General features: G+C 40.3%; 1 protein-coding gene across 1 annotated transcript in view; it reads left to right on the forward strand.

The window, feature by feature from the left end:
• Positions 1-1,937: 1,937 nt before the first annotated feature.
• CPM (carboxypeptidase M) overlaps positions 1,938-25,326 on the forward strand; it is a 37,573-nt gene continuing 14,184 nt past the window's right edge. Inside the window, exons 1-3 of the mRNA XM_026074767.1 lie at positions 1,938-1,979; positions 2,093-2,243; positions 23,104-23,201. Coding sequence (XP_025930552.1) covers positions 1,962-1,979; positions 2,093-2,243; positions 23,104-23,201 — 267 coding nt within the window. The 5' untranslated portion in view covers positions 1,938-1,961. The remainder of the gene's footprint in view (positions 1,980-2,092; positions 2,244-23,103; positions 23,202-25,326) is intronic.

A 25,326-nucleotide genomic window follows, 5' to 3' on the forward strand; every position in this document is an offset into this window, starting at 1 on the left:
TTTACCATGCTGCCAACACTACCCTCCTCTGGCTTAGAGTCATAGTTCTCTGATTTCTTATGATTATCATGGGACAGTTTCCAAGTATGTGCATGTTGCATTACTAGCTGAATATATTTTCTTCCCTGCTAACTCAAATGGTATCTCCAGATCATCTTTCAAGGAACCTATAGAAAAAATACATATATTCAAGTCTCACAAATTCAAATGTGTAGCTCACATACTTGACTCCTACCTTCTGTTTCTCTGCAAGACTTCTCTCCAAGTGCAAATGCAAGTAACTGTAGCCAACTAATAACATTTTTTATAAAGAAGGTATTAAACATCCATATTTAGATATTACAAGAATTTTCTTTGGTGATGGGTAAGAATGGGTCACATCAATTTATGAGAAAGACAATATGGCAGAGTCAGAGTAGGAGAGAGAGAGGCTGTGGGGCTGTCCTTTCCCCAAGAGTGCCACGATGGAAGGAACATTATTCAGCAGCATCCTAATATTATGGATGTCTGTTCAACTGAGTAGCCTTATACATTGGATATATATCCATATATATATATCCTTATCATATCTAATATGTCACATATGATATGGAAGTCCCTCCCATGAACTAAGAATACTTGAGAGGTCTGAAGGTAGATATCTTACCTCCATTTTTAGATGTACACATTTTGATACATGGGATACTATAGCTATTTGCATTAAAACAAAATTTGATTTTTTTCTTAAAGCTTTGGGGGAAAAATTGTGATAACTTTTTGCTTTACGATAACTTTTTATTTAATACAGAGTCTTCTCTTAGGAATGTATAAATTGTTATTTTAGATTGGCTCATACATTCATTTGCTTTGATATCCTTTATCTGATGTTGAGAAACTTCAGAAGATGATACAGGAAATCCTGCCACAGTTAATCATGAAAAATGCCACCTTACTTTCTCAGAAGACTTCTTCAGAACCTACAAGCCCTTCTATTCAAACATTCAAATCTATCTCCATCATATTTTAAAAGAAATGTTGGTGCTATTCTACTTTTTGTTGTTCAAGCCCAACTTCACTGACTTTCTTCTCTTAGCCCTTTTCAATCTTAAACTTACAAAAGTCAATAAAAGGTGATGAAAAAAGTCTTAGTAATGAATCCGAAGAATAGGATATCCTCAAGGCAATGTGGTTAGTGCAAAAACAAGAAAAGCATTTAATTCCGTAGATACAATCCAGGCCTTTCAATAAATGAATTCAAGCCTGTTAAAAATTCATCTAAAAATGCTCCGTGGGGATTTTGTCAGACTTGGGCAGCTAAATTCTCACCAGAGTGTCTCCACGCGGAGCACATTTTGTCTCCGAGCAAAGAGGCTTTAAAAAAAGACTGCATTGTTTTTTGAAGAACCTTCCCTGTGAATCGAAACCATCACCAAAAGTCAAAATGGGAACTTTTGCTTCTTGTTTTCTGTGTTGTTTTTTTTTTTTCAGGTACCCCTTCCTCCTCCTCCACCCACGCCATCACCTGACGCAGAGAAAAAATGAGGCAAAACCAGCACGAATTCGGCAAACGTGGCAGCGCCGCCGCGGCCACACCGTGCCCCCCTCCCCTCCGCCCCCGGGAGCAGGGCGGCCGGCGGGGACCGGCGGGGGCCGGCTGCGCCACGGAGCCGCCGCACGCTGAAGCGCTTCATCGCCGCCCTGCGCGGAGGGGCCCGCGGGGCGCAGGAGCCACCCGGGGCGCTACCGCCGCTGCCCGGGCACCGCGCGGGGCGGCTGTGGGGACACGACGGGGAGGGACACGGGGGGGTGTGAGGCACNGGGGCGGGGCGGGGAGGCCCTCCCCCTCCGCCTGCCCGGGGCGGGCCGGGGGCACCCGAGTGGAGGAGGCCCGCGTCACTCAGCGGCGGGGCGGGGCGAGGCCGGCCGGGGGATGGCGGCCCCCGCCCGGCGCCGCCGCTCCAGTCGTGGAGCGCGGCGGCACCATGCGGGCGGCTCTCGGGGTAGGGGCGGCCGTTAGGGGGGAGGCGGGGCGGCACCTGCTCCCGCTCGCGGCGGCGGCGGGCTGAGCGGCGGGGAGGGGGGTGGTCGCTGACCCGCTGCTCCTTGTTCGCAGGACGTGGCGGGCGCCCTCTGCCTGGTCTGCCTGGCGGCCGCGCTGGACTTCAGGTACCACCACGCCGAGGAGCTGGAGGCGTTTCTGAAGGGGGTCCACGCCGCCTACCCGTCCTTCACCCACCTGCGCAGCATCGGGCGCTCAGTGGCAGGTAGCGGGCCGGGAGCGAGCGCCGGCTTCCTGGTCTGGACGGGGGTGGATTAGGGTAGCGCTGCCCCCCCGCGCCCCAGGAGAGAGCCGGGGGTGCCCTGAGCTTCGCTCGGGCCGCCGGGGTCCCGCGGCTGCCGCGCTGCTTGCCGCTCGCCCAGGCTTCCCCTCCTTGCGCCTTGGCGAGGAGCTCTGGTGTCACCCAGCAAGTCGCATCTAGGGCGCAAGTTCTCCCAGCGCCTGTTTCGGGAACCGGGAAAACTACTGGGTGGCGGTCCCGGCAACAGGACTGACTTTAAAGAGTTTTAAAATGCTGGATGATGCTCAATTTGCTGAGCGCCCGTGCTAGGTGGGGCTGTGATAGCAATGTGTGTTTTATAACTTGTGGGTATGTTGAAAATATGTCTTTTTGGGGGGGCTCTATTATTACAGCAAATCTGGACTGATTAGAAAAAGGTTTCCAAGTTCCATAACAAAATTGGGTCTTATGTTTTTAAATGAGGAATGGGACTTCAGTCTCAAACCCTACGGGAAAATATACCTCAATCAATAATCACCTTTCTGGCACTATGCAGTTGTTTTAATTAATCTCTCTGTTTGGTACATCCCTAAAATAATCTTTAAAAAATGAGCTTTTTCCTTTTGTTTAAAGAGATTGGAAAGTTTAATATTTATTAGCACTTGCATACTTTAATATACATCTGTCTAGTTTTGAAGAAAAAATAGATTTCAGTTCAGAAGAGAATTAGATTGCTTTGATATGAGGTATAAAACTAGATTGAGAAGTTCACTTCATTTGTTAGAAACATCATCGGTTCCTCTAATCCCATTTCATCTAATTTAATAAGAGTGAGGACAGTTGTATCACCTATAATGAAATCCATGCTTGTACTGTAAAAAATCTACCTCCTCCTCAGTGGAGAGTATCATGAAGAAGACTAGTAGTCTCTTTTCATTACTTCCTTCTTGTATTATTCTGTATGCGCTTTTTTTTTTTTTATTTAATGCAGTTGTACTTGTCTGGGACATAACTTTTAGTTGAAAAGAGTCTGTTCTGTTTCAGTTAGGTATCACACAGCTGTCATCTTGCTATGTATGTGTGCTCTTGTCTCTATGCATGTCTGCACTCACTTTAAAGAAAGTCTCATTATGTGAAGATTCAAACTAAACAAGGAATCTTAATTTTTTAAGTTACGTTCTTCTTGGTTTTATTGAAGGCAGAATCATATTGGGTTATGTTATTCATCCACATAAGAGAAGGCTACTCCTTTTGATTCTCTTAAGTACAAACTATTAGTTATCCCATATATTTCTGCCTTGAGGGGACTTAGTTGACTTTTTTTTTTTAATGATAGGGCTAAGTTCTGTCTTCTCTGACATAAACTTTGCTGGCTTATCTTTGTGAACCTAAGGCAAAATTTTCGTCCAACCTGAGAGGCTGAAATTTTGGCTTGTACCTGTCTAGGCATCTGGAAGTGGATAACATAGTGTTGAACATGTCAGAGTTCCATTAGCTTGAAAACAAAAATGGAAAAAGCATCATCTCTTGATTGTGAATGAGCAGTGCCTTGAAACTTTATTCAGATTTTGGTGTACTACCTTCTGCTGTGCTTAACTGTGTGAGAAAATGTACTTATTTATGATGAGAAACAGAAATGAGTTTACATTGATCTCAGTTTTTAAATATTTAATGTAGTAAGTTGTCTTTTGAGCCATCGACATTCCTGATATGATAATCGTTGATAATAGAACTTCATGAATTTGAGTGGTGCTTTCCACAGATTAATTATGGAGGACTTATTTCTATAAAGTCAGTACACATAATTTTACTGTTACCATCAACATTGTTCTTATGTTATTCTTAAATCTGAGTTTTACTCTTATTTTATCCAAGAATCTAGAATGATATGCTGCCATCTAGATTTGGATTATAAATAATGTGAAATGTGGGCTTTGTTGTTGTTGGCTTGTGTATACCTGGAGTTCTTGCAAGGGTATAGGACCTGCTCTTATCAGCCTTAATGTGGAGGGCAATAGGGATCTATGTATCACCACTTCAGGAAGTGATTGCATGTGTGTGTCTTTAGGACAGATATCTAAAAGCTGCCATTCTGCAGGTCAGAAGCTTCACATGCTCCAAGTAGATCATAAAATAATTTAGGTCTGGAGGTCATCTAGTTCAAGCTCCTGTTCAAAGCAGGGCTAACTTCAAAGTTAATTTTGTTGCTCAGGACTTTCTCCACTCAAGTCTTGAATATCTGCAAGAATGGAGATTCCACAGCATCTCTGTTTACCTCGTCCAGGGCTCAACTGTACCTTCACTGGGGAGTTTTTTTTTCCTTATATCCAGTCAGAATTTTTCTTGCTGCAAGCTGTGACCTGTCTCTTCACTGTGCACCTCTAAGAAGAGTCCAGATCCATCCTCTCTATAATCTCCCTTTTGATAATGGAAAGTTGCAGCTGAATCATCCTCTGGGCTAAATAAACCCACCTACCCCAGCCTCTCCTCAAGTGTCATATGCTTCAGCCTCCTCCTCATCTCAGTGGCCCTCTGCTGGACTTTCTCCAGTGTATTGATGTGTCTCTTGTACTGAGGAGCCCAAAACTGGACACAGTTCTACAGATGTAGCTTCACTAGTGATGAGTAGAGGGGAATAATCACTTCTCTCAACCTGCTGGCTTATGTTCTTGTTGATGCAGCTCAGCATACATATTGCCTTCTCTGCTGCAAGAGTACACTGCTGACTCACATTCAGCTTGTCCATCTGAACCCTCAGCAGAGCTGCAAACTAGCCAGTCAGTCCTCAGCCTGTGGAAGGATGGGGTTATTTTCTTGGGTTGATAATCCCAGTATGGGGTTATTCTGTCCCAGGTATAGGACTTTCCATTTGCCTATGTCAAACTTCATGAGGTTTCTGTTGGGCAATTCCTACAGCTTGTCTAGGTTCCTCTGAATGGCAGCGCTGACCCTGATGAGGATGTGGAACAGTATCAGCCCCACTCTTGACCCTTGAGGAATGTTGCTAATCTGCTGTCAGTTGGATTTTGAGTCCTTGACTGCCAATTGCTCAGTCAAACAGTCTAGCCAGTTTCTCACCTTGCTGTAGTCTGCCAGTTCAATTCATGTGTTACCAATTTGTTAACAAAGATACTGAAAGATACTGTGGAAAATAGTGCTGAAAGCCTTGCTAAGCTCAAGGTTGAAGTCATCTGCTACTCTCCTTTCAGCTGCTGAGGCAGTCAGTTCTGCATAAAAGGTAATCCGTCAAGTGTGATTGGCCATTCATAAGTCTGAGGTGAGATTTGCAAAGTCTGTTTGTTTGACATGTGTACTATAGCAGCAATGTACACAATGGAACCAGTGCCAAGGGTCTCACTGGAAAACAAACTAAGAGATGCCCAATTGGTTATATCATGATTTACATCACCGTATGGAAATTCACAATTCCTCTGTCAGATTACTGGGAAGAGTGAGTTCTAGATGGGCAACTGCCTATTCAGGCTCCAGATCTGTATACTCGTAAGCTGTGTTATTTGTGCACCTCACCTGCCAAACTATCATCATGAAACAAGGGGAGAGGGGATTCTATGAAAGATGTAGCCTGCTGAATGACAAAGCAAAGTGTTATCTGTTTGGTCTAATTTAGCAAATAAGTGCAAAACCCTCAAGAGTGAGTGAGTGCATATATGTTTGTGACAGACCATACTACCTGATGCAGTCTATAAGCAGGTGGGTAGTCTGGCAATTTTCCTAATGCTAAGAGAATAGCAGTGCTTCAATTGCTTCTGACAGGGAATGCAAACAGGATGACAGAACTTCTTGAGCAGTGGCATCAAAGGTAGTAAATAAATCCTCAGTAACTGGCAGGAATATTTGGCTCACACAGGCAGATCGTCAGACACTGTGTTCTGGGCTGTCTCCATGCATGACTAATGCTGGACTTCTCTCCACAAGTTGGAAAAAAAATATATCCCCTGAAACTTGGTGTTGGCAGAACTGACTCTGCTCACAGGTTAGTTGATAACCTTGGGGAAAAAAGCAAGGCTAACAGCAGGTGATTCTCATAAATGTTTTCTGTGTGAAAAATCCATGTATTATGTGATTAAATTCTAAAAAAATACAGGTTCCTCCCTTCCCAGAGAGACCCAGCCATACAGCTATGAAGGGCATAGCCAAAAGAAACCTTCCTTAGCTCAAAAGGTTCTTTAAGGCCAGAATGCTGAGATACATTTGATAGCCCAGGAAGTACCTTGGTGCTTTTATATTGTTTCATATCTGTTGTTGCATAAGCTAGTAAAAGAACTTTGGCTGGAGCTCTTCTCTAATCTGCGCAGTACCCAATGCTGTAGATGTATTGCAACGTACAAAGTGAAGAAGAAAACACAAATGGTGTTTTGCTGTGCTCAGCCTTTTCTTAAGGCATAAACTCTTACGGTGAGAATTCAAGTGTATCTTGTTGCTGTGCAAAAGCATAGCCTGGCAAAGTAAGGACCTAATCTTTGACTAGGGCTTCTGAGTGTTACTCTGGTATAAATGCCAAAGTGTTTTATAGTAATATCTATACTAACAGTACATGTAGTAACAGCCATGTTGACTTTCATAAATACATTATAAAACAATTTCTTCATTCAAACCAAGTCTGTAGCTGAATCTGACTTTGCTCTTGGCCCAGAAGAACATCTTCTGTCTACGTACTGGTAATGCTAATTGCCTCACTAAACGGAGGGCTTGTGGAGAGATTAAATGCCAGCTCTACGTGTGCTATATCCTGCTGTGCATTATAAGTGTATAACTGCGCTGAGGAAAGGCAGGCTAAACCACTCTTGCAACAGAATACCCTCTTCACTTCAGAATAGTTGCCCTGAAATACTATTAGCATTGAAGTATTAGCAACCACTAGTAAAACTAACAGCTGGAACTCTGTGATGCAACTGAGGGTTGATGGTCCTCCCATGCAGAAGTAATCAGAAGAAGGCTGGACAAGAGCAGGGTACACTGTGTAATAAAACAGAGATACAGAGTTATGTCAATACAGAAAGTGGTTTTAGAGAACCTTGCCTGTCTAATGCTACCCCAGTGGAAAAACACAAACTGGCTCCTTAGTTAGTAAAGGTTGCCGTGTACGCTATCAGAAAGAAAATATTTCAGTAAGTGTATGATCTGAGGTTTTCATCATCAAAGATGCCATACTGTTAAACTTGAAAATAAATAAATAATAGGTAGACTTCATGACTTTATTAGGAGGGCAAAGGCAAGCAACCCTGAAACAGCTGGGTGACTTCTATAGTAGAGCCACACTGTTTAAAAACTCCATAAAAAGTTTTTAAAAAACAAACAAACAAAAAAAACCCTCCATACAAACCACATAAAGATACACTGTGGATTTAGGATAAAGTGATAACATGCTAATTATAGCTTGTTTTAGATCTCTTTTCCAGAGGCCAGTCTGCATTTTTAGAATTCCAGTCTAATTGGAAGAATTGTAAACATCTTAAGCCAGTTCCCACTCACTGGGCAGAGAAAGTTACATATGGTTAAAGTTCCTCTGTTTTTACCTGGTGGAGAGCTTCAAAGATGACTTAATAGGTTAACATTTCTTTGGTAGATTTGATCACTGGGGAAGCAAAAGACAAAACAGAACAGAAACTGATTCAATTTTGTTGTGGCTTCATCAGAAATTTTAAGAAATAGTTTCCTGCAACAGAGCTGTCCTGAAAACTTTTTCAGATGAGAACTATGTAGTTTAATCATCCTATTCTGCTAGTTCCTATTCAGTTGCTCTTTTGGTTGCCCATTAACTGGCACATTCCATCCATTAATCTTAAGCACTTTACTAACTTTGACTCGTCCTCCAAGTATTTACTTAGCAGTGTTCTGCTACCCCTGCTCTATAAAGAGGGGCGTTGAAACATGCAGTTATTTTTATTTTTAAGTTCATGCGGGATCTCCACGTGTCTATGTGCATAGATGATACTACATACTACAGGGAAGGTGTACGCTGTAAGGCTCCCAGAGGGCTGGGTTTCTCAGTGGCCCAGACTAGAGATGCCTGTTGGAGCACATTGTGTCTCCTTCCCTGCCCATGTTCATGGATTTCCTCCTCGGAGAGCTGAAGGGAATGGCGCATGCCCAGGTCTCCATCTGATAAGCAGCTGTGACTCTGCCAAAGGGTGCACCAGGGATCAGGACTCTGCAGTGTGCTGGGAAGTGCACCTGCCTCACAGTATAGTTAATAGAGAACCCAGATGTTTAACCTGGCCCTAACATATTCTGCACAAATGTCAGTGGGAGTTGTGCCCAAGATATGCCAGGAATTATAAATCTCCTGACTGTTCTGATACAGCATGATCGCTAAATGGGCTACTTTTAAGCATTTAGGGGAGGCTGTTGAACGGAGAAGTGCTGATTTCAGGTTCTTTTCACTCCAGTGAAAGTCTTTATCTAACAATGAAAGACCAGGGTACAGTATTTGTCTAGTCTATATATTAATACTGTGTATGTGGCTGACTGATCATGTCTAATTAGGAAAAATAGAAACTTGTTTTCAGCCATTTCTTGTGATAGAGTAAAAGAGAAGCCTGGGTTACTACCATGGACAGTAAAATGCAGTGTAAATATCATGGAATTTACACCAAAAACACTTTAGATGCTGGATGCTTTTACTGTGTCTTTACTGTTGAAGAAAATTTTGGAGCTTTACTGCTGAAGAAAACCAAATTGAAATGTGTATCCATAAAATGTTTGTACGATACTGAAATAATTCTTGTCAAGTTAGTTTCTGGGGTCCTGGCATGTACAAAAATAGAATGAGAAGGTTATATCTAGTCCAATATACTCTGAGGTAAGTTTCTCACTGTCACCCATTACAAAATGTTTACGCAAACTAAATGTGAGTACAAGTGTATCTAAAGAGAAGAAAAAGATAAAGGTGATAAAGATGACTTTATTTTCAAGACAAAAAGAGGAGTCCTCTAGAGGGAAATCTGTGGGGAATGTGATGTCTGTAAAGAGAATATTGTAATTCCTTTTTTTTCCCTTAGAGTTGTAGTGTAAAGGTATGCTTGTGCACAAGAGAGAATTACCTTCAGTTTGTTTCATCTGAGTGCTGCAGATGGCTTTTCTCCTGTCTCCAGTCTTTGACAATGTCTCTGCTTCGTGTATCTCTTTTGTCCCCCAGCCCATGTGTTTCTGTGAAACACAAGTTCATCAGGCAAGCACGGCATGTGTAGATAATACAAGCATTGAGATTTTCAATGTTTGTTTTTAGAAGTCAGTATGAATGAGACATTTCCCGCTCGAAAGGGCCCATTTAGCATGCTAAATCAATTGGCTTAGGCCCAGAGTTTCATTAAAAACTGGGGTGTTCTAAAATTTATTATGCTAGTTAAACTTTTACCTGTGCTTGCCTGCTTCTTTCCCAGTTCTTTTCACTCTTTCCCTGCCACTTTTTCTTTTCTATATCTTCCTTAATAACTATCTTTGTTCTGGTTTTTGTCAGTACTTGTGGTGTGTAAATTTGGGTTAACAAGATTCTAGATAGACTTATATGTTCATTTTATTATTGAAAGGGTGTTTAGGTTCATAGCTGGGCTTGACATTAACAGCCTTGTAAACTCTATTTGCAGTGTATTCTGTGAGTCACTATGGTGGCAAGGGAGAAAGAACAGAGGAGGAGGGCAGGCTGCTTCAGGGCTTAACTCTAGGCTAAACCATGATTTTAAAAACAAGAAAGTATTAGCCCATAGTTTTAAAATTCTTCAGCTCCCAAGTGAGCTTTGCTCTAAACCATGTACTCAAGTAGAACTTACCTTTACTACATCAGTTTTAACTTTTAAATACATTTCTCTTAACTGAAGCTAGACAAGTCCTTAATTGTTGAAATATACTTTCAAATTTCTTCTGACTATATCATGTAGCAATTTAGTTATCAGAATTAGTTTAACTATGAATACTGTGTATATCTATTTATAGGAAAAAAGCACAGTACTTCTACCTTTTTTTATTAGTAGTTTGACTATTATAATGTGACAAAGGTAGTTTGTATGCAGTCAGTCTTTGATAGTCAAGTACTAAGATTTTGTCTGATGATAACATGATTTTACATTGCTTTCTTGTTAATGGTCTGTCAGAATGCCTACCCTTTCTCACTATGCAAATAACTTATAAAGAGTGTGTAGCTTGGTCAGCGTCAGATGTCTGCCTGACAGAAGGATGAGCCATTTACAAAGTTACTTTTAGAGATGCAGTCTCTTGCAGTGAAAGTAAAATAATTTGTTTAAATCTTCCCTTCCTTCTGCTTGTTGTGAATTGGCCAGTCATCTTTGTCTGTCTTTCTGTGCTACTTCCTACACCTAAAAAAAGTGTGTGGGTGTGTGCATGTTCTTGTAGTTTTCCTTTATGCACACGCGTGCGCACACACAAAACTTAAGGACAGTTCTTGCAGAAAATCTTGTAGAAAGGTTTTTCTCTGAAATTTACCACATCCGAGATTTACTTCCCAACCAAAAAAACCCCAAACCTTTTCAATAAACTTCATTGTTACACTGACATATTAACTTAAAAATTGCAAATTCTGTGCTGTCAGCTGAAAAATAAAATGCAGCTTTTTTTTTTTTTATTAAATTGGTTATGCCTTGTGTCATGCAAGCCCTTTACATTTGAATAAGCCCAACATTTTGAATCAGACGGTTATTGGAAAAGAAGCAGTACTTTTGCAGCTAGGATTTGGTGGTTACAGGTTTTTTATATATATGAGAAAGCAAGAACTTTTTAAAGTTGCATCAAGGGTGTATCATTCTCCTTATGTAGTATTGGTTGGGGACATTTTAGCAGAAAGCATTTGGATGTTACCCAGAGGTGAAATCTCTAGGTCGTTATTTGTGCAAAAGTGTTTTTGAAATGAATGCAAAATATCTGCTAAATATAATTTCATTTTTGCTTCTCTTTTAAGAGATTAAGATTGGAGAGTGGTGAGCAAAGAAACTTGCATATGAGAAGTTCTGTGTTGCAACATGCCCATTGGCAATGGAAGAACATAGATTATCCTGTAGACTAGGTAATGGTTTTATCCAGAATGCCACTGTAGGAAAGTACTTTAACTTAAACTGGCACTTAAAAAAGGCCTGCTTTCTGAATAACGAGACCAGCCAGATGCCTCTTTCATGCTTTCTTTAATGATCTGCTCTATAGGGTGGAGGAATCCCACTTGCTCCGAGTAGCCTTGCAGCCTCTGAGCTCACAACCTAAATTACAACTACCATGTTGTCATGGTGGAGATGTATGGGAGAGCAGGAGCATGCTGTAGTATTTCTAGAAAAATCATTCTACATGGTTTCCGTGTTTAAAAAAAAGATGATAACTATAGCTATACAGTAATCAGGAAGGCAGATGATGCCCACAGACTGTATTTTGGGTATAGGGGGTGGAATATAGTTTACTTCAAGGTCTCTTTTACCTAGAAAGCATATCTGACTTGGAAGCTGACAACATTTAGAGACAGAGCAAGGACTGGAGGGAAGTATCACACATGCTTGTGATGTTGTTCTTCTCTTCCCTAAATCTTGGCTGTTGACCAATGTCTGAGACAGGATGTTTGACCAAATGGTCCTTATTATGATCTCTGAGAAGGAAGAAGGAACCTTTCTTAGCGGCATAGTCCAAACACTTCAACTTATATAAAAACTGTTATCTACTACTGGAATCTATATGTTGTAACTTAGAACTGGAAAGATCTGATCTGTTTAGAAATAGTCCACTATTCCTATGACACCATTTATCTAAAAATAACATTGTGGGAGAAATCTCCTTCTGCCTCCTCTCTAGTCCTTGCTTTGTAGTTCTTTACAAGTATGCATGTGTTTATCAAGCTTGCCTTGCTCTCTTCAGAGCAGTAAAGATTTTAAACTTACAGCCATCCTATTTTTCCTCAGCAAGATTTTGCAGCTCTCCATATTTGTTTAGAAGTAGACAGAAGTGACAATTGGATGTCATAATTCACACGAGTGAACTTAAATGAAATTTGTTCATTTAACAATGGTGGGAAGCTTGTGTAACTTAGTATTAGCGAGTGCAACTGGTGGGTTCAATTGATTTGTGTCTATCTCCATATCTTTTAATTGGTGTTGGTAGAGTACATATGTAGGAGATGTAAAAACAAATAAAAAAAAAAAAAAGAGGAACACAGAACTCAGGACACTAAGTATGCTGTACAATGGACAAAGAAGTTGCTTGTTTTTCCGCTCACTTCTTGTAGGCTTCCACTTCTCAGAGCATTGTAAATAAATTTCTAGCTGTGTAAATAAATATGATCTTGAAACATGGCTTGTGATCCTTTGTATTGTTACTGGCAGTTTAACTCAAATTTATGGTCTGCTGCTCTCAAGGAGCAAATTAAACTTGTACTCCCACTTCAAACTACTTCTTATATGTAACTCAATGTTGATGTAAGCTGGTCCTAAATAAGCGTTCCCTTCCTCAGATTGCTGATTTTCAGATACTATAGAGTAGCACAGGGAGAGAATGAGATTCTCCTATAAAGAAAAAAGAAAACATATCTGTTAGTTAAGAGGCAGTCAAGGGTCTTCAGCCTTCAAATTAGTTCTCTTTATTAGTTTGTCAAAACCTACATTTATTGGTCTTAGAGGCCCTGTAGCATGACCCAATTTGCCTAGAAATAGGGGGAAATCTGGTGAATGTTGGTATTACTAGTCAGCGGTGTAACATGTTGTACTTGCAGGCCAATGTTATTTATTTTAAACACATTTTAGTCACAAATTTACTTAAAAAGAAATAAAACTGCTATTCTGTGCCTGTGTTTTAAAACAGAAGGTCAATCTGTCTGCATTTTCCCCTTTGTTGAGAGGAGCAGTGACAAGACAGTAACACATCTCCCCACCCCACTCCAGGTGATGAGGCTTTTAAGTAGAAAAGTAGTCTCTACTAGCTTTCTGATCCCTAGTCAAACCATTACAGGTGAAGAGCGATGCACCTTGCATCCCTGCAGGAGGGCCTGTCTGCCTGGGTCTTCTGGCCGTAGATCCCTGGAGCTACTGATGTTGTTGATTCTCAAGATTGCCCAATTAAAGCTTTATTGTGTGTAGTTAGGGTATGGCATATTGTGTTCAGCTAGCTTGGCAAGTACAAATGGACACCTACTCATAATGCATGTTATATATTTTTAGTTGGTAGGCAAGATGTGACTTCTTACCCTAGCGTATTGGTTCCTTAGAAAGTCATTCTAATCCAAGTTTTGCTAGAGAAGAGAGATCTAATTTTTTGTGAGTGAAAGTTGGCTTTGCACATGATTGCTAGTTCTGATTTCTGAACTTTTTATAAATTAGGCAATTATTGGAGTTGGAAACAAATAATACATGGAGCAGAACATAGCTCTCTTCCCCTCCCAGCTGAGAGGCTACCCTCCCCATGAACTGCTCCACTTCTGGCACTGTAATTCTTACAATCTATGCAGTGGCTCAGATGTGACAGAAAGGTTAGAGGTTGTTTCTGAGCAGATGGTGCTGTAGTTTGGTGTCTAGGGCCTACTTAGTCAATAATTTTATTGTTATGGAAAAGGTCAGTGGCAGTAGGAGTTATTTAATGAAATGATTGTAGCTGCTGTATATCATGCTGAGCTCACAGTGGGTTTAGGACAGTTGAGTTACATTTTTCTCTTTGCTCCTAGCCAGTGTCTTCCAGGAGCCTGAAGCCTGCTGAATCCCAGGGAACTCACAGAAGGCCACATGGTCTGCGCCTGGCAATGTTAAGCAAGGAAAGCTTGAGCAGATCTCAAAAAGTAACATTTATCCTAAAGCTAAAATAAAAGCAAGCTCTGCTCTCAAAAACTGGTCCTACTGTGTCAGTTCAAAAGTCCAGTCTAGTCTTTTTCCAAGAACAGCCAGAGAAAAGTCTAGGAACAGGTGCAGAGTGATACTTCCACAGTATGTACTTCTAGCAGTCAGCAACGTGGATGTTTCTGACAAAAGGTATTTCCTAATAATGGTGGAACTAAAGTAAGTTAAAGTACAAAGCTTGCTTTGATGCACACTTGCATTAGGCTGATCTCAAAACCCAAGAGGAGACAAAGGACACCAGCAGGAGTTTCTTGATGAGACAAAGGTCTAAGTTATTCCATTTGTTGTAGCTGGTCACACTGCTTGGATTTTAGTTCCTGTAGTACTTGTTAGACAGGTTGCCTTTCCTAAAAGACTGTCACTAGTATTTCTAAGGAGACATTTTGTTATCTATTTTGAGAGAGAATCTAGAAGCAGCTGGTCAAACTAAGACAGCTTATTAACTAAACCAGAAACAGATGATGATGATATGTATTGGATTTTTTTAAAAAAATTAATTGATCTTCCTTTTTTTTTTTTTTTCTTCCCTCCAGCCAGCTAAACAAGGCTGTTCGCTGTCTGAATTTGTAGGACACTGCTTGCCAGTTTTGAGATATGTATTGTTATGGGCTTCCCGTTCTTATTGCGGACATAAGGTTTTGGATCTGCCAAGGATGTTCATAGGACATGCATAGCAAGTCTCTTGACAAGGCACTTCAACGCGCTGAAATCCTCAAAGTGTATAAGCATTTCCTGAGACACATAGGAGCAATAACCTGTAGTCTCCTCCTGGTTTTCTACTCCCTCTCTTCCCTTCGAGTGCAAAGAATAGTTTTGGCCTCCTCTGCCTGTGGTGGCAAAAGGGTAGGCCAAATAAAACAGCTGGGTTTGGATAAACTGCATTTATAAACAAACCATTGCCCCTTCTCACCCCAGGCTTGCAATGGATGATTATCCGGTTGTACTACTGTGAATGGGTAGTATTTTTCTTGTATGTGTACAATAGTTTTTTTTGTAATCTGGTAGGTGCATGCCAATTTCACACATTTCTCAAAAAAGAAAATAAAACATATATTTTTAGAATGATGTTTAAAAATACAGTGCTAATTAATAGAAGCAAGAGTTGGTGAAGAGGAAAAATAGTCTGTTTGGTTTCTGGGAGTGAATATGAATCCAGTTAGCGTAAACAGCAGGGAAAGCCTGTTCAGACTAATTCTATATGTCTGTGGTGTTCTCTTCCTCTCAGTGACAACACTGAATAAGGCTAGCGTATACTACTTTAAAAATGGTATTCCTTTCTGTTTTTTTTGTTTAGATTTTTTATTTATTACTGGGTTTTCTTTGTTTTGTGTTCAAATAAACTATAAAATCCTATTGTAGAGATTGTGCTCTGCGTTGGCAGTTTTTCATACTTGTGTATGAGTGTGCTCAGCTCGATGATGAGAACTGGAATGGTATTAGTGATGAGTCACATATGCATAGAAACAGGTTGTCATTCTCATAAAATACAAATCCTGTGGAAGTGTCTGAAGCGACTGTGGACTTCCCAAGCAACCAAAGATTTGTAAACCTTTAGAAAGTATAAGCAAGCATATGAACTGTGAACTGTTTTGACTCTCTTTCCTCCTCAAATGCTTTGGTTACAAATAAACAGTGCCTAGTTTTTAAGAGTCATTGCTCATTCCCATGGTTCTGCTCATCAGGTACTGACTCTAAATTGGATTGGCTGATATAACTTCTGAAAGTAGATAGGTGCTTATTAAATAATGAAATTGTTACTTTTGTTTGTTTGAGAGAGAGACGGCCTTAAACCATTGCCTGTAAGCAGGGATACATGGAAGGAAAGCAGAAATGTAAAGATAAGCAGTGGACCTGGTGTAGTAACTGTCTCAGTGCATCTGTTGCTGAAACATCTGGGTCTTTTGTACCTCAAGAAATAGCACAGATTGACAGAGACAGGGCTGTATTAACATTCAGGAGGTTGGCAAATGCAAATACAGAGCATAGGATAGTCCTAACGCTTTAAAATAAAATTTTAAAATGCTGCCCAGATACTGTACCGTTTAGTCTCTTTTGCTATTATCCTTAAACAAGCTTTTGTTTTCTTATCAGTGATTTTAACTTCTTCCAGTAACTTATCAAGAACAGCATGGTTAGAGTAGTTTTTGCTAAGGTTTTGTGAGGTATGATCTCTTCTGCAGTCTCTCCATTAAGCAGGATGCTTAGGAAAATAAAACAAATAGTAAGACCTTTACCACTGCCCCAAATAAATGTTACCTATTTTTTTTGTTTTGGTTATTGTAGGCCTGTAATCTAGTGTTACATTAGGCTCTTCTGGTTTTGTTCTGCTTACCTATGTGCCATGCTGAATATCGTCAGATATGTCTGGTTAACATATGTGACTAATCTGTCTTTTTTTTAATCCTTCGGAATACCTTGGTGACTTTCTTGTATTAAAGTGTCCTAGCTCCTCTTGGGATACCGTGTTATTCATTACTAATGCTAATCCAGTCTGAGTCTGTAGATAATCCTTTCTGTCTCAGTAGACCATGAGAATATGATATACTCTCAGCAAAGCATAAACTTGCACAGAAGAGTCTGATGTACTACAGTTGTTCATACAGATATTTATCTGATCCCACTTTCAGATACTTACGATATTCTAGTAAGCTATACCTCTAGAGTGTGTTTTCTGAGCAGAGACAGCTGCCTTTTTTGCTGATAATTTGTAAAGTTATGAAGGATACTCTTGTATTGCCTACTGTAATCTGGAAGGTGCTTTACTCAACAGTCTGGTTCAATTAAGCTCACGTATTTGGTCACGTCTGCAAGGCTACTTCTGCAGTGCTCTTCTGATCAATCGTTCTGCTTAAACCTTTCCAGGTACATAAATAACACGTTGGTAACTCTCAAATTCTGCTAGAATTGGAATCAAGCTGGGTGGTGCTGTTGGACAATCCTCTTGCAGGAGCCAAGTCCCAAAATAGCTTTAGATTTGCCAGCTTGAATTGGTGATGGTAAATCAGAGTACCACAGGGCAAGCATACTGCTGGTGCTCGCTTTAGCAAAAGGGAGGTGCTCCTCAAGTCTTTCATTAGCTAGAGCAGCGTTTTGTCAGAAGACAGTGTGTTGCCCTACTGTTATGGAGAAACTAACCCCTTGTTGTCTCGTTGAAATTTGCACGTACAATACTAAACTAGATAGGTATTTAATGTCTTGGTATTTCCATCGCCCTTTTCAGAAATACCTCAAGAGTGTGTGTACACAGGAGGCAACTGTAGTTCTCTGTTTTGGCTAAGAATTATACACATTGGCAGTACCAAGCTCTGCAGTAAATTCAAGTACAGATTACAAAGCTTAAAAGCCAAAGAATAGTTTATGTTAGCACAGAAGCCTGTTTGCCATGAATGTAATATAAAAGGTAAAAGTGATAAAACAGGATTGATTTCTTGATCTTCCTTCCTGCAAGATACATAACTTTGTGTAATAATAAGCATACTTTGACTCACAGGCTCCAAAAGGAAGTGTCAGAGGTGCTTTCTGGAGAGTATCCTGACATAGTTCTGCAATGAAAATAAAACTGTAAAGATCCCTTAGTATCTTTCATGGTAACAACTAACCTAGGTTTAAACTAGTGTTACAGGAAGCTGATAAGGATGTAGTATCCCAAGACATAGCAGAGTAGGTTGCCAAATACAGTTATGGAAAGGTTTCCAATGTTAATATGCCTAGTTTAAATGTATGAAAGACTGCCTGAGAGATTGTGTGGGAACTGTGGCATATCTACAGAGGAATTTATCAGTGACTCTCATGTCATCCTGTCTCCCCACAATATTTTGTATAAGTAACACAGATGCTAGTTATTTGCATTGTTTCTCTTTCTTCTGTCAAGCCAAAATTATGCAGTGGTTGGTTTTGCCGTGGAAGCTATTACAAAAATTAGCTGGCATGTTTTTCATTGCTGTTACTCGATGTTCTCACCATACAATCTAGGCTCATGCTCTTCTGCTTATACCGGAACTGAGCTTGATTGATACAAACTATGCCTAAGGACATACCGCCTATGTTTGCATTAATCAAAACCTTGTTTGTCTTGTCCACCTGCTTATTTTGCACAGCTTTGATTGTAAGCTTTGGGGGACAGAGACATACACTTGAAAAGCTTGTGCAGTGCATGATGGGATGAAGTCCTGATAGGACAGGTTGTCAGTGCTGCTGAAATATCAGTAGTCAATAACAATCTGAATGGTGATACCGCTTTGAAGTTGTTTGTACTCTGTATTTAACTCTTCTGTCGTCTTTCGTTACTACTAAGATGGCCTTCCCTAAAGCTTGGGGCCGTGTCTTTGAGTCATTTCAAACTACCCTGATAATTTGCTGCTATAGAGCCTGTAGAGTTTGTTACCAAACATGAGATAAAACTTACTAATTTTCGCTCTCATTTGAGAAAGAGGTTATATAATACAAAGTGGAGTAAGTTGTTGTGGCTTACATCAAAACTCAAGAATATTATTTGAGGTCCTTATCTTACTGGTATAATGACTGGTATCATGTTGGGGGGGTTGTTTTTTTTTTTTCTAATCTGGCTTTGTACTTTTTATAGGCAACACAGATGGATCCAAGTAGATTCATATCTGAGGCCTGGATTTAGGGAACTAAAAATTCAGCTTTCTAACCACAATCGGAACAGGTTCTGTGTGAGCTATGTCCAATGGTGGACTGTTGAAATGGCTATTCATTCAGAGCTGGAGCAAGAGTAAATGATGCTTGAATCTTCCATTCTAATGGAAGAGCCAGTCTTTCTTTCTCTTCTTTGCTCTGTGTTTTTCTGGGTTGAGACATCCCCAACATGAGGGACATTACTGCAATTCCTAGCCATGAAGTCAGTGTGCAGCATATGGCCAGCACAGGAGAACTGTAGTGAGTGTATTGCTTCTCCTGAGCAGAAGTGGACCTCCAGGCAAACTTAAATGAGCAGCCCTAGTCTGAGGAGTACTGACAGCAGGTCTGGCACATTGCGCAATAGTCTTGCTTCATTTTTTACCCATAAAACGCATCAAAGATAAGAAAATTTTTATCCTAAATGAAACTGTAAAGCACAAAGTTAGAAAGAGTAAATTTCATAGCAAAAGAAACCAGGGAGGGTAATCCAGACTGCAGGATTTATAGATGACTGGATTTCTTTCCTGTTAGATCCAAAGATCAGTTTCACTTCTTCAGTTTAACTTCTGGTTTTGGTAGATCTGGTTAGAATACTGGTAATCTGCTATGAACTGTGGCAATGCTAGTAAACGTAAAAATCTGGTCACTCTACTGGAAGCTGTGTGATCTGGCTCTGTTCCAGTACTAACTTTAAGTCCCATTACTTGTCCTGAGACACACAGCTGCAAACACAGGTCTGTCTTGATTGCTTGAAATACAATTTGCTGATTAGCTGGAGTCAGTTCTGGTTTGGCAGTGAGAAATGACTTCTCGGTATACATTCAGTTGATTCAAAGCTTGGGAGGAGGCTTAGCTGTTCACTTCAGGTACAGAAAGAAGTTATCTAGGCCTTACTGATTAAAAGAAACTTTATCTATCTGCTGAATCTTTTTACATGCAGTAAATTACTGCTGTATGGAAAGAAACCTTATGTCATCCCTGATAGGTACACTATCCAGTAGTGCAGGCTGAGCAGACCCAGGAATTTATTTTAATTTATCTTAATGCTAGGTTTAATACCTCTGAGAAGCTGGAAATGCCAGAAAATAATTGATGTCTTTGTTCATGGGAGTGTTTATCATTTATATGGCCCTCACACAAACTATAAACAGTCTAAACACTAATGCTGGAAAGACCAGTTTAGATCTGTACTTAATGCTAGTCTATACTTAGCTCTTCCTTTTGTTTCCCATAAGTGCAATTTTACAGTGATAGCAGCAGGAATGAGTGCTGCTGATGGCAAGGCACAAGCAGTCTTTATTTATTTTCAGATCAGAATATGAGATTTACAGAAAGTCTTAAATGACAGCTTACGGCATTTTTAGCGGTACCTGGACTCTTGTTTTAGGATGTATGGTACTGAATCAGTGCTAGTGCTGCTGTGGGGAAGTGGTTAAAGAAAATGACACTGCTCTACCTCAGATTGTAGAGTGCTCCAAATAGTTTGTATGCAATGGATGTTGTCCAGTTGCTAGTAACTGGATTTGAGATAGCCCTTGTGATCTGCTTCCATTCAAATAAAGCCAGAGGCTAATCTTAATATCTGATTATTGGTGAGATAAGTTGCTTTATGTTTCAGGGACTACAATATTGTTGGGCTGCTCTGATTGGTTGGGGATTTTTATGTACTACATAGTAATTATATACAGGATGTGATATCATATATAAATATATTAGTACTGATCCTGCACTAAGCTATCTCACCTGTTAGATCACTGATTTGTGTTTTTATGGGAAATGACTAAGGATTTGAGGAAACTGATGCTGTTAACCAGCACTCGTCTCACTTGTTCTGAGAGGACTTTTGACATGTAATTCACTTAACCTGTTGGCTTTAAGGTATTCCGAAGACAAGCCTGTGCACTTGGTACTCTCTCTGACAACAGGCAGTTCCTGGCTGAATGAATTTATAGCCTATTCTCATAGAAAGCATGTATCTTCTCTGTAGAAAACCATGTGTTTTACAGCTGTATTCAATTCTCTGCAGAGGAGAGAGCTGAGACACCATCAGATCTACAATATATGTCCTTTGCTACCTTAATCTTACCAGCCTCATCACTGTATTTTAGATGCTGGGTACGTTCCTGGCTTTGAAGCTCTGCCGATGTATTCCTAGCTAGGGAAGCAGCACATTGTAGGCAGGCAGTAGTGAGCTTTGGTTTGGGCTATGGTGGAAATGCAAAGCAGGAGCAGGCTGCAGTCCTAAGCAGCTATGTTGCTAGCACTACGGCAGTCTGTATGGCAAATGAGGAGTAAAGCACCAAGGAGAGATGTCTGAAGCTCTCATGCAATAGAGGGAAGGAGTGCTGTACAAAAGGGCTAGAGGACACAGAGGCAGACTCATAGGAACGCTGTTGAAGGACTTGCTTGGTGCTTGGTAGCTATTGCGGGTTGTCTCTGGATACAACCAGAGAGAGGATGAGACTTTACAGAGATGGAAATTAAGCTGAGACTGTGGTCCGTGCTGGATGCTGAATAGAAGTAGTATTTTTTTTCTTGAATAGGGTTTGTTTTTTGTTTGCTTTTGTTTCTGTTTTTTTTTTTCCCCCACTTCCAAGCATCGTTACTGCAGCAAGACCTGCCCTCTGTTTTGGAAGGGAGAAAGGCTACGGTGTGGGAGGGAGGTTGGTGGTGTTTTTCCTTTCATTTTGAAGAAGGATGCGCTTTAAAAGCTAATATCTGTGGTTTCTCCACTCTGTAACTTGTCTAGATGTACATAAGTCAAACTTTTTTTTTAATGGAACAGTGTCTTTTCATAAAACAAGGCTGAATAATAGCATCCTCACCAAAGCGCTTACTATCAACTTATTTTATGAAGTGTATCTTACTTGCTCACCTTGTCCTTTGTAATGAAAGAGTCGGTGGCTGCATCTTAGCTTTGTGCATAAACTATGGCCAAAAAGATTGAACATGAATGTCTTCCAGAGTGATTGTGTACGACTAGGGGGGCCTGAGACAACTACTTGTTGAATCCGTCTGCTTTCAGTGCTGTCTTGTTGCTTCTTGAGCCTGAGCCACTCTGATTCAACCTGTTGTGTGGCAGCTTAGTCTGGCAGCTACCGACTTCAGTTTTACCTATCTGGCAGTTGTTTCAGTGCATTTTGTAGTGTTTCTTCTGTTCTCTTCAACTTTTGTCTTCTCTTACACACTGCGGTTGCTGCAGCATTTTTGTTTTCCTTTCTAGAAGTGTGACTGCAGCTGTGCTGTGAGGGTCATCGCTTCCAGCTCTGGACTATGATCCAGAGTTTATTTGCTGTGGATCTGATGATCCACAAAGGTGTAAGAAATAATGTTTTTTTTTATTATTGCATATAGCAGCACCTACAGTTTTGGGGTTTTTTTTTTGCTTGTAAGTAATGATGACATCTGAACTCCTCTGAGACAGCTCCTGAGTCCTAAGGAAGACCTGTGTGAGAGCTGGGAACAGGCGACGTGCCTGCAAGGTCTGGGCATTAGCGATCTGTAGGCTGTGCCTGCTATTATCAGGGAATCAGTCCAGTTTCATTGCTGTCATCTACTGAAACCAGAGCTGTCCACCTCATTGTGCAGCCTAGTGGAAAGCATAGTTAGTTCCACACATGAGACCTGAAATGCCACATCACTAAAAATAATACCCGCCCCCCTCCCCCTTTTTTAAATTAGGACTTCCATAACGTTCTCTCTCCCTCCCTTTTTTTACTTAAATTCAGCTTCCTGTGCAACTTTAGTAGTCCTAACTAATGCTCTTCGTAGTTATTAATTCTTCCCCTGTTGATCTTTGGAAAATGTCTCTAATACAGCTATGCCCGTTATTTTTTGTTTTCTGATCAGTAATTCATGAATGTGTTTAGCTTTTCTTCTTTGTCTTTATTACATAAGATGATGCTCTTTGTGATAATGAAATATTTTGCATGTTCTTTAGAAAACACTTATCCTGATTTGATGTTTTTGGGAGAAGAGTATATTTTATTTTAAATACTTGTTAGTTGCTTGATGACTTTTTCAAAAAGATCTCGCTTGATAAGCTTGGATTTGAAAAAAATGTTAATAAAAATAAAAAATGCCCCAAACTATTTTCTAGGACTGGTTAAATGCTTTTGAAATTGCAGGGTTCACTGTGACTTTTGGTCAGAAGGCAAACATTTATTCTTATAACTAATTTAGTAAGTACTCCTAGAAAAGAAAACACAGTCTTCTCTGATATGCTGTATGTAGGACTGACTGACAGCAATGAAATGTGAGAATTTATATGGTCTTCTTGATGACCAAATCTTTTTACGTTTTTTTTCTTTAAGATTTGTTTCATTTTTTACACTTTGTTTAAAAAAATGTCTTTTCCCCTTCCCCTCTTAAAGGTAGAGACCTGTGGGTTCTTGTTCTGGGAAGGTTTCCAACCCATCATAAGATTGGCATTCCAGAGTTCAAGTATGTTGCTAATATGCATGGGGATGAGGTACGTTTCAACTTTTGCAATGTCATTTATACCAAATATACTTACTACAGATATAGAGAGAACTTCTCTCAAGCATGTGCTGCTTATTATAGAGGTGTATCATACCTCAAAGATGACCTGATATGTTTGTATTTCTTGAGGAATTTCAAGAATAAGGTTCACTTGTTTTTGTGGAAAGACTTTAGGAGACCTTACTTCACAGAGAAGAATTCTGCACCTAAGACATCTCTTAAGTAGGGAGAGCTTTGTCTTTTCCATGTGAATAAAACCAGAGGCTTTAACTTTACTGGGAATGAGTTAGATGCAATAGTTTGCTTGTACATTATTATTGACTAGGCACGAGGTATGACTGACAGAACTCTTCAGATTCATCCTTGGAGTGAATAATAATTCCTGTGACTTATGCACCAAATGATTTATTTTGGGAAGACAAATTCACTTAGGAACCTTAACCTAGGAATACCTAGATTCACCTGAGAACATAATGAGCACAAAATGAAAAACCATTTCAGACTTAATCTGCTGATGAAGGAATGCCCATTATTAATGAAAAAGGAGACAGTGCATGGCAATAATGGTGATTATTGCCTTCCTGGGATAGTACATGAATCTGGTATATAAAGACTCGGGGCTTCCCTCTTCACTCCATTCTTTTCTTGCTTTCTCTGTTTCCCTTATTCTTCAGCTTTGCCTGCTTTTGTGACATGGGCTCAGGATAACTTTGAACTGCACAGTTTCCAACATGAAGGGTAAATATTGACACTAGTTCATTACAGAAATGGCAGAATTACATATATGCTACACTGTGAATTTGCAAAATCAAGAAAAATCTATGGATTAGGAAGTGTATCCTGCATAACAAAGCACAAGCTATTGCTATTACCAATACTGTGTGTGAGCACTTGCACGCCTATAGGCACTTGTGACATTATGTGCCAAGAATTTTCCCAATTTAAACTAGTTTCACCTTGTTTGACAGTGGCTATGCTCAAAGTGCTGCTGGGAGTCTGACTGCTTTGGAATTTAACTCTGTGTGGGAGGGAGATGATTCATGGTGTTAAGTGGGTACACGTGTTACTGGATGCCCAAGATAGGGTCTGAAACTCATTAAAAAAAAAAAAAATTGTGTGTGTCAGCAAGGTAGTCCAGGATGCCTGAGGTGCTGAGGCTCCATATTACAATCCCTGCAGACTTCTGAAGAGAATTACAAAGCCTGTATGCCCTGGCTACAGAGTGACCCAGCTTCGGTGCGAAAGAGGTGGGGGACAGGACACGATCTCATCCAGAATAGCCTACCTTTTAGGCTACAAATCCAAGTACTATCGGACTGCAGAAGGCTAGATTTCTGCTGCCATGCTTCCTATTATAACTTCCAAAAATGAAGCACCATCACTACCCAACTTCATGTGCCCGAAGAACTTTGACTGTGGAGACAGATGCTATTTACATATCCATAGGGTCGGGTGTTGCTGGAGAGCAGGCAGACTGGATCACTGCCTAGGATCTAAACTTCTATATTGTCTATATGACAAATGAGGCAAATTTTTTCAGTATCTGGCCCTGTGTCGCAAGTTTGTCTGAGAGAGGGGGGTTGATCCTTGAGCTGCCTAGCTACCGTGAATTGCCCTGCTGTGTTTCTCTAACAAATGATGTTCTAGCTTGTGCATCAGACCAAGCGTGCACCTAGGAGAAGTCCTGAAAATAGAGCTGTTCCTCCTTTTCAGGCCCTCATGATGACCTTAGCCTTATTTTTTTTTGTTTATGGATATAACAGAGTAGGCATTAGTTTTTTCCTATCTGACCATAAATGTATTTCAGATGGCAGGAAATTAATTCCTCGTAGAGGGAAGCATTGGAGAACTTGAATGTTTATTCCCATAATTTAAGATTCTGCTGGATTAGTCACTGAGGAAAGATTCAACTTCCCCTATAATCTATTTAATAGATAAGTGTTGCACTGAATGTATAGCAAGCTTCAACTTGCTGTTCCACAGCCTTTTGTAACTTAAAGTTGTAGGATTATAGCTTCATTGATATAATTGCCTTCTGTACTTCCCTGGTGCCTTCCATAAATGTGATATGCACAATGAGAAAAGTTCTGTTCTCTGGTGCTATTTGGTGACAT

Source organism: Apteryx rowi, unplaced genomic scaffold (genome assembly GCF_003343035.1).
Source record: "Apteryx rowi isolate R43461 unplaced genomic scaffold, aptRow1 scaffold_4, whole genome shotgun sequence".
Taxonomy (NCBI): Eukaryota; Metazoa; Chordata; class Aves; order Apterygiformes; family Apterygidae; genus Apteryx; species Apteryx rowi.